The 16,567-nt window shown below is 41.6% G+C and overlaps 1 protein-coding gene across 1 annotated transcript in view; it reads left to right on the plus strand.

Annotated features, from left to right (window-relative positions):
- Nucleotides 1-200: 200 nt before the first annotated feature.
- The window catches only part of DNAH3 (dynein axonemal heavy chain 3), a gene marked incomplete at its 5' end in the record, with an annotated part of 132,039 nt that continues 115,672 nt past the window's right edge, over nt 201-16,567 (plus strand). Inside the window, 9 exons of the mRNA XM_084251178.1 lie at nt 201-230; nt 4,118-4,222; nt 4,718-4,940; nt 7,941-8,007; nt 8,380-8,551; nt 9,964-10,153; nt 10,382-10,577; nt 13,677-13,802; nt 14,946-15,141. Of these exons, the coding sequence (XP_084107304.1) occupies nt 201-230; nt 4,118-4,222; nt 4,718-4,940; nt 7,941-8,007; nt 8,380-8,551; nt 9,964-10,153; nt 10,382-10,577; nt 13,677-13,802; nt 14,946-15,141 (1,305 nt within the window). The remainder of the gene's footprint in view (nt 231-4,117; nt 4,223-4,717; nt 4,941-7,940; nt 8,008-8,379; nt 8,552-9,963; nt 10,154-10,381; nt 10,578-13,676; nt 13,803-14,945; nt 15,142-16,567) is intronic.

Consider the following 16,567-nt stretch of genomic DNA (forward strand, 5'->3'; position numbering starts at 1 on the left):
GAACTCTTTGCATGGCTAAAGTCTATGACCTCAGAGGAGCAGCCCTGTGGATGGAGCTTTCAGAACTTCTGGAAAGTTCCATTTTCTGAGTCATTCCCGTGATGCTATAAGGAAGTGTGGGCTTCAGAGCCACTAGTAGGAGAGGAAGAAACTGAGGGCTCTTTATTCATATTTTAAGAGGGTCAGTTAGAATAGACAACATGAGTGACAAGGATTGTTTATCTCAGAAGGTAGGTGTGAATTTTAATGTGTATTTCCTTTTTCTTACCTATGTTTTCAACACATAGGGAATGTGGAAGTCGCTGGAAAGGGAATGTTTTGATCATAAACCAACTGTCCTATTAGATTACTTTGAACAAGCGTGTTAATCATTTTTCTCTTTTGTCCTTTTTAGTATTTTTGCTGAATTAGATTGTTAATTATTCTCAAGTTTCACTCTGAGCATTTCAGAAATAGACATTTGTTATTCATTTCCTTTCCTTTCTAGCCATAGGCCATATATTTCCATCCAGTTATATATCAGAATATCCTGGGGAAATATCCATCGTGAAAACAGAGAGAGTTGGCTTCACTCCTAAAGTCAAGAAACTTGGAGTTGGGCCCTGAAAATTGTATTTTTAACTAAGACTCAAGTGTCTGCACTCTCTCAGGTCATCAAGGGAGAATTTGGGAGCAATGTCTGTGCAAAAAATGGAAACATCACGTGTAGTCAGAAATCATCCTTACGGTAGCAGTTTTACCCAATTGAGGTACCAGGATCTGGTTATAAAAGACAGACCCCATGAGGTTCTGATTCATGAAAGTGCCTGGAGGAGCACTGTAAATAGAAACTTCATGAAATTCGAGTAGATTTGTAAAAAATTACTGAGTCCACTCCCTGAAATGTAAACTCCCTGCAATTTACCAGAGAAAACACTTAAGCATTAACATTTTTCACAAACCATTTTGCATAACTGGGTAGTTCTTACAAAACCCTCCATGTCTTTCCTCTTGAAGGCACCACAGAGATTTCTTAGCCAGGTATAGTCATAAAAACTCTCTTCACCATGTTGTGCAATTGATTTCTAGTCTGCTGGCTTGTGTGTGTCTCACATGTTTCTGTCCCACACACTGAGATGTTTTCTACTCTCAGGGTATTTATGTCTCTCTGTGTATGATTCTTACTCTGTCTAGCTCAATGTTTGATTTATTCTTTAGAACATCTGCATCTCTCCATTGTGTTCTGCAAAATGCTTCATGTTGGTTTGCTTTCTTGCAAAATGTTGTTTTGCTTTCTTTATTTTCCCAAGAAGGACTTGTCTCTTTGTCTGATGACTCAGCTGCCTTTGTGTCTAACCGTTGCCTCTGTGGATAACCATCTCTCAGTGTGGAGGGACATAATGTAACTTGATCTGGATCAACGAGAATGGAAATCTGTGGGTTCCAGTAACCAAGAAGTCCAAGTTGGATTGAGGGGTCCAGTTGATGTCATTGAGACTCTTTCTTCTGGTGATTCTACTTTCTTCAATGTTAACATAAGGCTTCCCATATAAGGCAAAGTTAGCTGTTGAGAGCACCTCTTTCTCAATGGCTCTAGTGAAAGTGTCAGGAAGGACTGATGAATCCAGCTTGGATTAATTCATTCATTAACTAACCAACCACTGTGTCTGGGAGGATGGATGATTCTGATTGGCTAAATCCATGTCACAGCCTCCCCTGGAGCCAGGGTCTGGAATTAGCCCATTCTACAGGTGATACTAGAGAAAAGCCCATATGTCCACTAGGAAAATGTCCTCGTCTTTTGATAGGAAAGGTAACTTCCTTGTTGATGTCAGGGCTGAAACAAGGTTTACCCCATGATGAGCATTTCCAGGATACCCTCTGAATAATGTTAACATTCTCCTTGACTGCAAGCGGTCAAGGTTTTTTGCTTTCACTACTCCTTCCCACTCCTGTTGTAACTTACTCAAGCTGTCCAATATTTGTGGTATTTGCCTGTTGCTCTTTTAATAAAGATTTTTATTTGAAACAGATTTAAAATCTAGGTCAAGGGAAAGATTTTCTCTGACCACAAAAACTTCTTGCTTGCAAAGACGAAATACAGACAGGCCTAACTTATCAATATGGCTTACATCTGGGATCCTGAAGGAAATCAGGAATGACTTCATATCCCTGAAAGTCCTGCTGCCCAAATCTGCTGTGGATGGGATTGCACCTGTTTGGATGACCAGGTTTCTTTCAGGTCAATGCTGGCTGCCTTTTTCCATTTTGTTTACCACCTCGATGCAGATCTGATACTAATTTTAGTTGTGAAAGAGGGGACTCTTGGAGAGGATTGCTCAATTTTTAGATCCTTGAACTTGAAATCAAGAGCAGAAAGACAGTGATTATTGATTTAAATAAATCAACAAAATGAATTCTCAAAGCTGATAAAAACAGGGTTAGAGAGTCTCAAACTCATCATATTTAAGGTGGAACCCAAGCATTCTTATTTTTAATGAAGTTTGTCCATGGGTCTGATTTTTGGGACCCACTCAGTTAACAACTGAGTTAGGTTGTTACATCAGCGGGCCTATTCTGTATTTAAATACCCCAAGCTCAGCGTGCATCTCTGTTTATGCGTTTGGCTATTTTTGTTTAGTTTTAAGAACAACATCTTTCTGAAATACTTTTCCCTCTGATACTTCCCATTTCCAGTGTGTTTGGATACAGAGTGAGGTATTTTTAAAAGCACGGTGGCTAGGATGCATTACCTAGCCTCTCTGAGCCTTAGTATCTTCCATGACTACAACATGGGTATTAAAAAATCTTGTAAGGTCCTGGCACATAACAGATATCCTGAATTCCTGGCATATGTTAATTTGGAATAATTATTGTTAATATTGTTGATAATATTGTCATCATTACTATTCTTATGCCTATCAATTAGCTCAAGCTTTAATTTTGTTGTTGTTGTTATTGTTGATACTTGTTGAGGTTGAAGCAACATGAGGGGTTGATTGGGTCTGGGGGTCTGAGATATATGGCCGGCCCCTACCTTGCCACCCACAACCGGTTACTCTGCATGACATAATTTGCTGCCCCAAGTAAGTTAACTTGATCCAGTAATGTCTCATCTTACATGGGAGTTAAATCCAATGTTATTACCTGAGGTAAAAAAAATCACAGAGAGTTAAAGTTGCCCTTGAAAAGTCCTTAAACCACCCTTTAAAGTGCTATTCAGCTAATCTCTCAATAAGCCCCGGCAGATAGTTTTCCTCCAGTATTGAAACAAATTTCACTCTCTTCATTGCAGCCGCAGAGGAAGTAGTTGTCTTGCAGAGAGGGACTGCAGAGAGGACAAAAAAAAAAAAAAACAAATAAACCAACAACACTCACCATGTTGTTTGTTCAGTGCTGCAATTGCTTTCAGTTCTGTGCAGGGGAGGCCCTTGGGAACTGAGGGAGCCACCTGTTCAACCTTACCTAAGTTTCACTGCTGCCTGGGGTCCACTCCAAAGTATACTCTCACCGAGAGAGTGGTGAACTGAAACACCCACACTATTGAAAGGAAATTTTCCCTTTTCACAGAACAGAGATTTGCCTAAAAATCAAGCCCTATAATCACAACCCAGGGTAAAGTACTCAAGAGTGTCGTTAGAATTTGTGCTCTTCCCCTTTCTGGGGTATGGGGGGAGTATCTGAATTTGCTCATAGAGGGAAAGTCAAGGAGAGAAGATGCTAGAGAGAGACAGATTGATGATTGAAAATGAAAATGTTTTGCAGAATAAAAATAGCCAAAGAAAACAAACTGGCAAAACAAGAAGTACAATTTTAGACTTCAAGAAAAATATACCGATTATCAGAGGGGAGAGAAGGAGGGAAGGTGACTGTGGTGCTGGAGTTTGGGTGAAGGATGAGAGGCACGTGCACATGTGGAGGTGTAAAGCTGAACTAGTGGCAAGTCAATAAAACTTAAAGACACCAACAAGAAAAAATAAAATTGAAACCTATACAAGGGGTAGGGGTGAGAAGGGTGTTTTGTGGGCAGAACTCTGTGTCTATAATCTCTTCTGGACACTGCTTTTCTTCTTCCTGACCTAGAAGCTTGGACATTTTCCTAACTCTTGACATGTGGCTTTGTCTTCATTCTCCACAGATCTCCAAATGTGACTCGATACATCACATGAGTCACTCCCATGCGCGGCCAGAGCTGCCCCCTCTGCCTGTTTCTGCTAACGAGGAGCCATCTGAACTCTATCAGGTATGTTCACCTGCCTGCTGCTCTGCTGCTGATACAGAGGTGGGCAAGGCAGCCTGGACAGGTGGGATTAGTTGCTTTGGTCATTTCTGCCACCAGATGAGGCTGCAGCAGACGAGAAAGCTGCAGGGTGGTGAGCACAAAGATGGTAAGAATCTCATCTTCTCACTTACCTGCAGTGTTATTCAAATTCTGAACTTCTGCACCTGTCATTATAAAATGAGAGTGATTATTTCCACCATAATTGTAGCCATGTCCACAAATAGATGCAAATTACCTGACTCACAAATTTATTGTTGCACAAAAGCCAGCTATTGACCTTGACATCTGAAGTCTAGCTCACAGCAGTCAAAGAAGTGCAGTTGCCATTCATTCAGAAAGTAATTGCCCTGGGTGTGGAAGGAACACAGCCTGGGGCATGTGGGTCTCAGTGAGTGGGGCCTGGGCTCTGCAGCGATGTCCCCCACCATGTCTCACTTTGTGTTTCTCCCTTTGTAGACGGTCATGTTGCACAGCTTCTACCCGCCTTTGATGCAGCGCACATCATGGACCCTGGCTGCACCCTTCAAAGAGCAGCAGCACCACCGAGGACCCAGCGACTCCATTGCCAACAACTATTCCTTGAGGGCCCAGGACCTGAAGCTGAAGGATTTGAAGAAGGTTTCCCTGCCGGCCATCATCAATATCCCTAGGGAAAGGACCGTTCAAGAAAGACCATCAGGTATATGTGGCAGTGTGCCATACCTGCTCAGAATGGTCCTTTGGAGTGAGATTTCTCCTGGGTTCCAGTCCTATCTTCACCTCTTGCTGAAGCTAATTCTGGACAACCTCATGGAGCCTCAGTCTCTGCATCTATGAAATGGGAATGATTGTAATGGCTAACATGACATGTAGCATTTACCATACGTATGCCAAATATTTACCATGCTTATGGCAAACACTGTCTTATGTACCTGTGTTGATTGCTGTACAAAAAGATTAACCCAAAATTAATGGTTTAAAACAACCACCATTTGGTATCTTACAGTTTTTGTGGGTCAGGAATCTGGGCAAGGCTTAACTGGGTGCTCTGGCTTAGAGTCTGCCACAAATGTCACAATCAAGATGTCAGCCAGGGTTACAGTCATCCCCAGGCAACCATGGAAGGATCTTCGCTTCTTTCACACTCATTCACCACCTCATACTGGCTGTTGGCCATACATCTCAGTTTCTTGCCACATGATCTTCTTTCTAGGGTAGTCCATGACATGATTTCTGGCAAAAGCAGAGGAAGAGAGCCAGCAAGACAGAAACCAGTCTTTCTGGTTTAATTTTGGAAGTAACCATCTATCACTTTTGGCTAGAAGTGTGTCACTAGGGAGTGTCTACACTCAAGGGGATGTACAAGAGCATGGTACCAGAAGCTGGGGCTCACTGGGGGCCACTTGGAAACTGCTTACCCCAGTTCTTTTTATGTATGAATATTTAATCCTACCATGTACACATATGTATGGACACAGCACAGACACCCATATCTGCTTAAGGCTATTTTTTTTTAGAGCTGGGGTATAGGCTAAAGGTGTGGGGGTTGAGAGGATTCACCAAAGACAGAGTGGGGAACAGAACAGGCAGATTGATTGAAGTATACTGCTGAGGGGAGCAGCAGGCGAGTCAAGAGAGATCTGCTGTGCCTTGTGGGTTCCTCCCTGGCCAGCCGGTGGATCAAACTCGTGCTGCAGTGGCTGCAGACAGCTTCATAGGCTGCGTCTTGTACACTTGTGCCACCAGGGAGACCCTGCTTAAGGGCACTTTTAATGATTCTTGTTAGATGTGTGTTGGAGCCTCTCAATCTGTCCTCTGTCTCAGCCTCATTTTCGTATTTTTCTTTTTTTTTCTCTGCTGTGTATGGGTGAATTCCTCAAATATATCTTCTAACTCACTAATTTGCTCTTCAACTCTTATTTGTTTTGAGTTGATAATGTCTAAGAATGGCTTTTGTTTTAAGTTCAATATCTATTCATGCTCAGATTTTCTCATTGGTTCCACTTGTGGGTACCTTCTTTGCTGATCTCTTATTCCTTTCCCAAAGGTATAGCCCTTTCAATATCACTTGGAGGATCCTAAATATTTATCTTGGAGCTGTGTTGATGTAGCCATCTCATTACATTTTGTGAATCTATTGATTGTTGAGCTTATTGATTTTCTTTGTGTTGATTTTTCTCATGTGTTCTGGGATTTTAGTTTGCAAGCTCACGTTGAGTTATTTCTCTTCGTGTTGCTACATGCATCTACCCAATTTTTATTGAGGTATAATTCACATACAATAAGATACATAGGTCTTAATGGTTCAGTTCACTGAGTTTTAACAATGATGTATACCAAACAAGGTATGGGGCCTTCTCATCACTGGAAAATGCTCTTGTGCTATTTTCTGTTTAGTTCTCTCCCCTACCCAACATTCCAGGCCAGAGGAAACACTTTCTGTCACCATTGATTCAATTGCTTATTCACAAATATAAGTGTAATCATATTTACATTGATTGTACTCTTCAGACCCTTCTCAATCCAGCTTTTTATGTGTGTATATGCCTTCATCTCACCTTTTAGAATGCTAAATTAGGACCAGATCTTGTACTGATGGCTTAGGTCTCCCATCCTAAAGTGAAATTTGGGGATCTCTCATAGAACTGGTTCCTGAGACAGTATGTGTCTTGAAGTCATTACTGCCAGCCTTTCTCTGCTACCTCTGGCCACCAAGTGAATTGAGGCTACCTGTGCTTTATCTGCAAGACAGTGCTATTGACTGCTCAGCTTGTCTTCATGGGCGGCAGTCTTGCTGTAGTCCTGGCTTTATGCTATCAACCTAGACCCAGTCTCCTACAATTGTGGCATGTTTTTGGATTCTGTTAATCTCCCAGGTATCAAAATTCCACTTCCTCCTGCTTCTGGACCAGGAAGCTGATGTTATGGCTATTTATACTGTGTTTATTTTTGGCCCACGTAGAAGACAATTTTAATTTTAAAAGACTATTTTGTCTACTATTGTTATATTTAGAGTAGATTAAGGGATCAAAGTATGAAATCAAAATATATCTTGACTGGGATTTGCTTTGATTTCTTCAAAGTGCCAATTTAGTATGAATATGTCTTTAACACTTCTTTATTACTAGTTAATTTTCTTAGGCTAGAGACTGTAGCAAGTAGTTATATAAAGTTTAATAATATAGTTTTTATATCACTTATTAAATTTACAATTACCTGTATTTATTGCAAATGATATTGGTTTTTCTATATGCAGTAATTACATCTCTTGCAAATGATAGTTTTCTCTATTTGTGATACTCATCTATTCCTTTTAAAGTAAATATATTCAGTTTAAAAGCCCAAGTCTATTTGGACGTAAATTAAACAATAATACACCCAGTGTTTAGAAAATATAGCATATAGGTTTGGGTAATGAGTTGAGTAGGCAATAATTAGTATTTGTCAGATATGTGGGAAAAATAGAAGAGATGCTCATCCCCCTTTCACAGCTGGGGAAGCTGACACCAGGAGTGATGAAATCACCTCCTCAGCATCACCTGGTAACTAGGAGCGCACATGGGACAGGAGCCCACATCTCTACCTCATCCCACCACACCAAGCCCACTTCCCTTTGTGTGCTGCTGGACTGCCCTGAGAGTCATGTGCCTTGGACAGAGGGTGAACCCTCCTCTGATATCTTTCTTCTCCACTCTTCTAGCATATAAATGCTCACTAGAGCCCAGCAAGAAGAAACTGAAGTTCTCCTTCAAAGAGGATTCCACTGGGTAAGATGTCACTGTGCGTCCAGTGGAATGCAGGACACTAGGTTGAACTGAAGAAGTCTGTGTCCTCATTAGAGCCACGTTCTGCTTCTTGGCTTTAAAGTTTTCCCAGACACCCAGTAACTCATGTTTTTTCCCACCAATTCCCTCAACCTATATTTTTGTTAGATTCTACAAATTAACCAACTGAGAAAAACCAATGCTGACATACCTATGGGCATTCTGTGGTTAGAAGTCATCATTCGGGTGCATACACCATTAGGTGACACAGAGGAGAGGGGTTCTGGCGCAGAATGATACATCAGGTTGGAGAAAGCAGCCTGAAATCACAGTACTCTACACAGAACCAAGCGCTGAGCTATGTCTACATTTTAGGTCCATGTCCTGTAGCAACTCCGCCTTCCAACTCGTGAAGAAGTCACTAGTGCCATCTTTTGCTGTTCTGGAAAGCAGGCCCATGAGTCCAGAAGAACAGATTGGTATGATGTTACAGAAGGAGATGGAAGTAGAAAGTAAAGAAACCAAACCATCTGAATTAGACTTGGAGGTATGTTCTTGTTGCTTTCTTTGTCTCCGCTTGCTAAGGGTTACTCTTGAAATTTCAGTGATTCTGAAGTGGGAAGAACAGCAGCTTTACCTGGGGAATATTTTAAAAATACTAAAGTCCAGACTGTGTGTGTGCATGGGCGTGTGTGCGTGCATACATGTGTGTGTGAATTTTCTGTTCTACTAAGTCTTAAAAATTGGTGCCTTTGGGTCCACTTAGCATATAAATTGCAAAATGGTGGCCTGTAGGCTAGGCTGGCCAGATTTTGAAAGACCAAAACAAAAAACAAGGCACCCAGATAAATTTGAATTTCAGATAAATAATGAATATATTTTTAATATAAGTATATTCCCAGTGCACTCCTTTTTCTTATTGATTCACTGCTCTTCAAAACTGTATATGTTTTAGGGGATTCCTATTGCTCTGGTATGCAAAATGGGGTGTAGATTGGTCGAACAACTTGTTCAAAGTTACACAGAGACAAAACTAGGACTTAGACAAGCTCTAGCTGATACTTAAGTCTCTTAAGAGCTACACAGAATTTCTCAAAATTTCCCGAAGATAAGAATCACCTGGGGTGCTTGTTAAAAGCACCAAAGTGCCTGTGGGAGTACCTGTGAATCTGCATTTTTAGCAAGTCTCTCCCTGAGCCCAGGCAGGGGAAGTTTGCTTTTGTGTGTAGGCAGTTTCCATTCAAGGTTGGTGGTCTCTTCTGACCACCATCAGCACCGAAGCTCAAAGCCAGTTTCCAGCCCTTTCCTATAGTCTCTGCTTCTCATGCTTCTGAAATATGATTCATTCCTGGAGCCACTCAGCCATCCAGCAGCTTTGAGGCCAGACCTAAATAAACAAAACTCCCTGCAGTCGCCAGGTCACATTGGCCATTTTTCTTTACTTCGTGTGTCTGTGTTGATTTTCTAAACTCAAAAGCCCACATTTGGAGTAAACGAACTAGCATAAATCTCACTCAGACCTTGGGGGTATTTTTCTCCCTACTGACAGCAACAAGCTACAGATGAAAGTGCTCTGCAGAGATCCTTGTTGTCGAGGAGGCTGAATTACTTGAGTCCATTTTAGGGGCTTGCTTTCCTCTTCTTAAAGTTCACCATAGATGTTTCTCTGTTCCCAGTCTCAGTGCTCGTTTCACTCTTCCTGTCGGCGTGGCATTTGACAAGTCCTTCCCTCACCCTGCTGAAATCTCTCTTGTTTTGGTTGAATCCCCCAGGGTCATGGGGGAAACTTACTGGCCATGTCATATCAGTGAATGAAGGGACAGGCCCAGAAGATGTGATTATAGCGAGTGAAGGGTGGGGATGGTGCAGTGTGAACACCTGGGCAGCTGACAGGTATGAACAGGTGGGCACAGTTCGCCACTCACGCTCATTTTCTTGCTGTTGGTTTATTTATGGAAGAGATACAGTTACTATTTGACCCATGGAATCCCAAAAGAAATGATTGCTGCTGAGGAAGAGGAAGTGATGACTCGGATTTTAAAGCTGATTTCTAACACACTGCTGACGAGTCCCAACCTGGAACCTCTGTTGATCGTCCTGCTGAAAGAGAAGGAAAGTGACTATTACAGCAGTCTCATGAAAAGTACTGGTAAGGCTGGATGCAAAGGAGCAGGGGGCTCCCATGGGGAGGGCACCTTCTTTGCGCTATCAGCCCACCCTGTTTCCTTATACCTGGGGCATGACCTGTGACCTTGTGAATGGGGGAGTGTTCCCAAGGCAGAGTGTAAGTGACACTACTATTCACTAAGCATCGAAGCTCAGAGCAGAGCGTGAAGGTAATTGCTTCCTGACGGTATTTGCCCTCTTGGTTATGTAGTTGATTACATCCTCATGGACCCAATGGAGAGAAAAAGACTCTTCATCGAGAACATCCCCCGAGAGTTCCCTCAAAGGGTGATTCGGGCCCCGGTGCCCTGGCACACAGTCTACAAGCAGGCCAAGAAGTGGAACGAGGAGCACCTGCACACGGTGAACCCCATGATGCTCAGACTGAAGGAACTGTGGTTCGCAGAGTAAGATGCCACCCCTCCCTTCTCATTTTCTTCGTGGCTTCCACATGTGACATCTTATCCTGGGCATAAGCCCTTGAGGTGAAATGACAACAGTCCTAGACCCAAAGTACACATGAACCGTAATAGACAACTCCCCCATCGGGCTGTCACTCCCATGACATCTCATATCTGGTGCCTGTCTCGAAGCATTGAAGCTTACTGGTTAAGAGCACAAACTTGGACCTAGCCTGCTCGGGCCCAAATCTTAGTGGTACTACTTCATGGATACCAAGTGTGTGTTAGAGCCCTCTCTGTGCCTTGCTTTCCTTGTTTCTAAATTGGAGGTAGTAAGAGTTCCTACCTGATAGGTTGATAGGGTTGATAGGTTGATAGGGTTGATAGGATAATCTAATACATGCAAAGTACTTAGAACTGTGCTTGACCTAAGTACCTGTTGAGCGTTAGTTAGCCATCGCTTCCATTCTGACATATGGAATTGTAATTGTGAGTTTACTTGTTTGTCTCTCCTTAGCCTATGACATATGTGGGGTCTTGGGTCTTATTCCCTCAGTGCCAGCACAGGGATGGCAAGCAGTTATATCCACTGATGACCAACTGGCTGTAGGAATTATAGGACCCCAAAGGAGGTCCTATAATTTTTCTCTATCATTTTTCTAAATAGATGTAATTTATAGATAAGAAAATGCATCCCTTTAAAGTATACAATGCAGTATTTTTTTAGTATATTCACAAATTTGTGCAACTCTCCCCACTGACTAATTCAAGAATATTTTCATCATCCCCCAAAAAAACCCTCTGCTTGTTAGCAGTCACTCCCCTTTCTTTCTGGTCAGCCCCTGTCAACTACTGACCTGATTTCTGTCTTTATGGATTTGCCTATTCTGGCTATTTCATTGAAATGGAATCATACAAGATTTGTCTTTTTGTGTCTGGCTTCTTTTACTTAACATAGCATTTTCGAAGTTCATTTACATTGAAGCATGTATCAGTATTTCATTCCTTTTTAGGACCAAATAATATTCCATGACGTGACTGTACCACCTTTTGTTTAGTCATTATCAGTTGCTGAGAAGAAAAACTGTTGCTTTTTTATGGGCTCCAAAAGTTGGGGTACATATCCTGATTGAAGAATGAGGCCGCCAGCATTCATGGAAAGATGAGGCTAATGAAATGATGAGCTGGCCTCTGAGTTCCTTTTACCAAAAGTAGACACAATTTTTTACTTAACTTTGATTGACAGAACTTATCAGTACCTCAAGTGCTTTGGTGGGTGAGGCTATCTGGTATGTTTTTTCACAATCAAATGAGCAGACGTTAGAGAGTACAAAGTTCCAGCTATAAGATGGGGATTTAAGGTACAGTGTGGTGCAACAATAAATACTGTTTATAGGCCCGAAAGTTGCTGAGATAGAAAATCTTAATGTTATCAACGCATACATATACACACACACGCACACACACACAGTAATTATGTGGAGCTGTTAACTAACTTTATTGTAGTAATCATTTCCCAATACATATATGTTTCAAACATCAGGTTGTATACCTTAAACTTTCCAATGTTAATGCTCCAACAATATCTCAAAAAAACTGGAACAAAATTGAAAAGAAGTAAAGGAGAAGAGTAAATTGTAATTTAGACTTGGTCAAAACGATCCAAAGATTTGGATAAGTTTAGTGATAATGTTTAATTGCTGAGGAGAAATCAATTTCTGAGTGTGCTTAAAAGTAATAATGTCTACTGAATGATTCATCAATTGCAAGGATCAGGCACATTTTAAACCTTCTTATTTAAACATTAAAGCTAATATGTACTAAAAAAAGAAGCATGCGATAAAAATAAATATGTAACGGGATTCAAAACTTTAGTATCTTGGCTTCCAAACCATGAGATATTTGTTCATTCATTCATTTTTTATTTATTTAACAAATAGTGGCCAGCTTGTGTTACATGCTAAGCATTAGTTTAGTGCAGTGAACATAGCAGTGAGCTCATCATTCCAGGGAAAGACAGACAATAATGTAGTGGATAAGTAAATTATATGGTATGTTAGAGGGATGGAAACTCTGGAAAGAAAAATTAACCATGGTAGTGGGATTGGGAGTATGTTTTGCATGGCAGCTGAGGTGGGTCTACAAGCCCCCAAAGCACTTCAGTCTGAATCTGAAAAATCTCCCACCCACCCAGCCCCCATCCCCTGCCTGACCTGGTTGAATGCAGCCGCACACCAGGGTGCAGAGCTTGGCAAGCAGAGTACCCACTCATTCTGGCATCTTGAGCGGGGCACAGCCTGCACAGCCATATACACAGCCAACTGGCAGGTTTTACTGTGAAGGTGACATCTGGGGTGAGGGTGAGAGTCAACTCTGAGATACTGGGCGAAGAGGTTTGCAGATAGCAGGAATAGTCTGCACAAAGGACACAACAGCCATGTCCAGTGAGTGTTCCTGGAGCAGAGTGAAGGGGAGGGTGGTAGGAGAGAGCTCAGAGGAGGAGCCAGGGAGCAGGCTGTAAATGCTTTTCTTTTTACTGGCTGGCCTTTCTATACCTTCACAGTGGCAGGAGTTAGAGGACTGGGAATCTGGCCTGGGATGCAGGGGAATGAGGGAGGTCAATAAAGTGTTTTTGGTTCAGACCAACACAGTCCTCCAAGTCATCTTGAGTAGCTCCCCCACAGGCCACTTGGAGGACTGGGTGGAACCCACAGCATGAAGACGGTACCTCACTCGCCCTGTCCTCCTTTTCTGTGTCTGCTGTTGTAATGTGCTTTGATTTGTCCATTTGGTATCCCATTTCTCAGCCAGCAAGATACCAGGCCAGTGCCAAATGCCCTCTCCCCAGGTGGGCCACCCAGAGTGGGATACACAGGAAGACTCAGCAAACACCTGTTGAGTTGACTCTTTTATCTCCTCTTTGAAAAGATCTTATGGACTAGCAATTCCTCCTCAGATTCCCAGATTTTTCAGATATAATTACTTTTGATCTGCTTAAATCTCCTGTCATTGAAAAATGAAAACATACGCCCTTTGAACCTGTGCTACAGAGTTCGTTATTAAGTGTCCTCCCAGTTTATGAAGTTTTTCCATCTTTTTTGGCAGATTTAGAGACCTCAGATTTGTTCGAACAGCAGAACTACTGGCAGGAAAATTGCCTCTGCTGCCACATGAATATTGGGAAGTGATCCAGAATCACTGCATGGAATTGCGTCAAATTCTCCTCAACAAGTCAGTGCCTGGTCTCAACGGGGCTGCATTCACAGTGTCACATAGGCCACTAACTCTCTGAACTGAAACTGGTTTTCAGTCTGGGGGTTGCCTAGTTTGCTGACTTCCCACTGGCATCTTTCTCTGTCCTCTTCCTTGCACACTGCTATCCCCTAACAGCCTTTTGCTGCTGACATTCACTGCGCTTTGACCCTCACTCTTAGTCTCTCTCTGCCTCTTTGAAACCCCCTCACAGTGTGGAAGGTACCACTCCCATTCCTTCCTTCTGAAATCCTTTAGGCCTTGCTTTTGAGGACAGTGCATTTGAGTGACTTGTAGACAGATGGTCCAGATAAACTCCAAGGTTAGGGAATTCTGTTACTTAGGCAATCTCCTTTCCTTTGAAGATGTGTGCAGGAATATATCAGAGCCAAGGAAATTCCCTCATGTAAAATGTTGATGAGAATCTACCACTAGGTTTTCATTTTTAGAGAAAATGTATGTGCAATAGCTGGCACCTGGTAGTTACTCAGTAAATATAATTATTGCCTCTACAAGTTTGACTATTATTGATACTTCTCTGATTGCAAGCCAGCAGTCAGAAGAGAGACATGACGGGATGAAAATGCCAATGCTTCCCACTGGGAATTAAAAACTGGGGGAAGTAGGAAGAAAGGAGCAATGAGGTATTCATTTCTTCTTTGAGTTTTCTAATTTCTATGCTCAACTTCTGAGCAGCCATTAACATACTAGATTTTCTCCTCCCGTTTTTTTTTTTTTCCATTTCTCCTTTTAATCTCTTCCCCTAAAAGACTCAACCAGAGGCCAGCCATCCTTCAGGAAGAGAAGTTGCACAGAACACTCTGGTTCTGTATGCCCTTCACCCCAACCTCCGATGATAATGGAGAAACTAAAGACTCTTTAAGCAGGACATGGCACCAGCATCCTCTGTCCTATTCAGTATTGCTAATGCAGAATTGTATCTCTATTCAATCTTATTAATTTCTTCCCAGTAAATGGGGGTTGGCCAGTGGCCAGGGATAATTACCCATCTGCAAATTTGCTTAGAAACAAGTGCCTTGTCGTGGAGATTGGGGAGATGACTGAGGGGACTTCTTAGAGTTTGAAAAATTTTCTCAATTGAATACTCTCATATCATTCCAGATGGATCCCCACCTGCGCACAGCTTTTTGTGTCTCAGAAGGAGCAATGGGTCCATTTTGCACCCAAGAGCGACTATGACTCTTCTCGTAACATTGAGGAATATTTTGCTTCGGTTGCCTCCTTCATGTCACTCCAGCTCAGGGAGTTGGTTGTTAATTCTCTTGAGGACCTCCTTTCCTTTTTCATGATACACAAGGTATGTAGGGGGGCCAGGAATAGACACTCCTAAGGAGAATAAACTTAGATAGGATGAGGATTCCTTCAGTTGTGCGCTGGGCCAGAAAGTAAAGTTCTTGATGTGCACATGCGTCAGATGTTTACCAGTTCATAAAAAATGATTTCTTTAAAAACACAGCTGACTTGCTAAAAATAATTGCCTACTAGCAAATGGTAAAAATCTATTGGAAAAATTGTTAAGAAAATTGGAGGAAAGATTGAACAAAATGGAATATATACCTTTTACAGTAGGGCCCGTGGCTACCTTTTCATACTCTCTGTTACAAGAAGGGGGTGAAAAGATTTGCTTTCAATCTTTGGCTTAATGTTTAGGAAATGCTTTGTGTTTCCATTGTAAATGTCGGCTTTTGTTCTTTGGCCTTTGAAAGGGGCACGCCTAATAAAAAAAGAAAAGACTTTGTTGACTTAGTCGGCAACTTCCTTCATAAAATGATTTCAGTGAAGTGAAATGAAAACTAAAAATCCTAAGTTCTGGTTTTCAAAGTATTATAGCTTCCCCTAAGTAGAGGTAGCTTAGGGATCAAGGAGGATTCTGTGGATGTTATATACCATGTGCACATTTGACCTTGGAAAGAGCCATAAAAATTAAAGGTTGCCTGGTTACAAAAGGTTAAATCCTAGCCATTTTCCTCAATGAAGTAAAGATCAACAATTGAGCTTTTGTGCAAAAAGTTTAGAAACCAGGGCTACTGAACTTGGATTGTAAAAGTTAGTGCGCTAAAGAGAACCAATCCAGTGATGTTGTTGTAACCATATACTTTACTAATTAAACTCAGACATGGGAACAGATCTCACTCTAAAATTCCACCCAAAGGGTAAAGTACAATTTTTCAAATATCTGAAAGAAGGGGAAATTTATGGGCATTTGATACATAGTAGATATTCAACAAATGTTGACCCAACCATCCTTTACACAGATCTAGAAATCACTAGAATTAATTACTTGGACAAGAACTTTACAGCTGTCCTATGTTAATTTCATTAAGTACTGTAGTTTATGAAAGGTATCTTATATATCCCAGCTTGTGTGGGAAATTGAAAATATCGCCAATCAGTATTTCTGTTATAGAAAGGTTGACATTTTGTGTGTCTAAAATAGACTATGTTCATTAGTAATTCCATCTGAGGTATACAGACAGCTATTTAAACTTTTGGACTCAGTCATTACATGTTTATTGAGCACCTAGTATGTCCTAAATGGTGTATTGGATACTTTGGAAGAGTGATGGTTCAAATACAGATCCTATCCTCAAGTTTAGAGCAGAGAAGACAAGGTGTGCAGTAAATCTCCACAAGAGAAAAAGCTATCTTCAGGGAGTAGAAATATAGAAATGCAGAAGTGGAAGAGGTGAAGCATTTTTGGGGAACAGAGCTACCTCCCAGAA

The sequence above is a fragment of the Talpa europaea genome, assembly GCF_964194135.1.
Source record: "Talpa europaea genome assembly, chromosome: 12".
Classification (NCBI taxonomy): domain Eukaryota; kingdom Metazoa; phylum Chordata; class Mammalia; order Eulipotyphla; family Talpidae; genus Talpa; species Talpa europaea.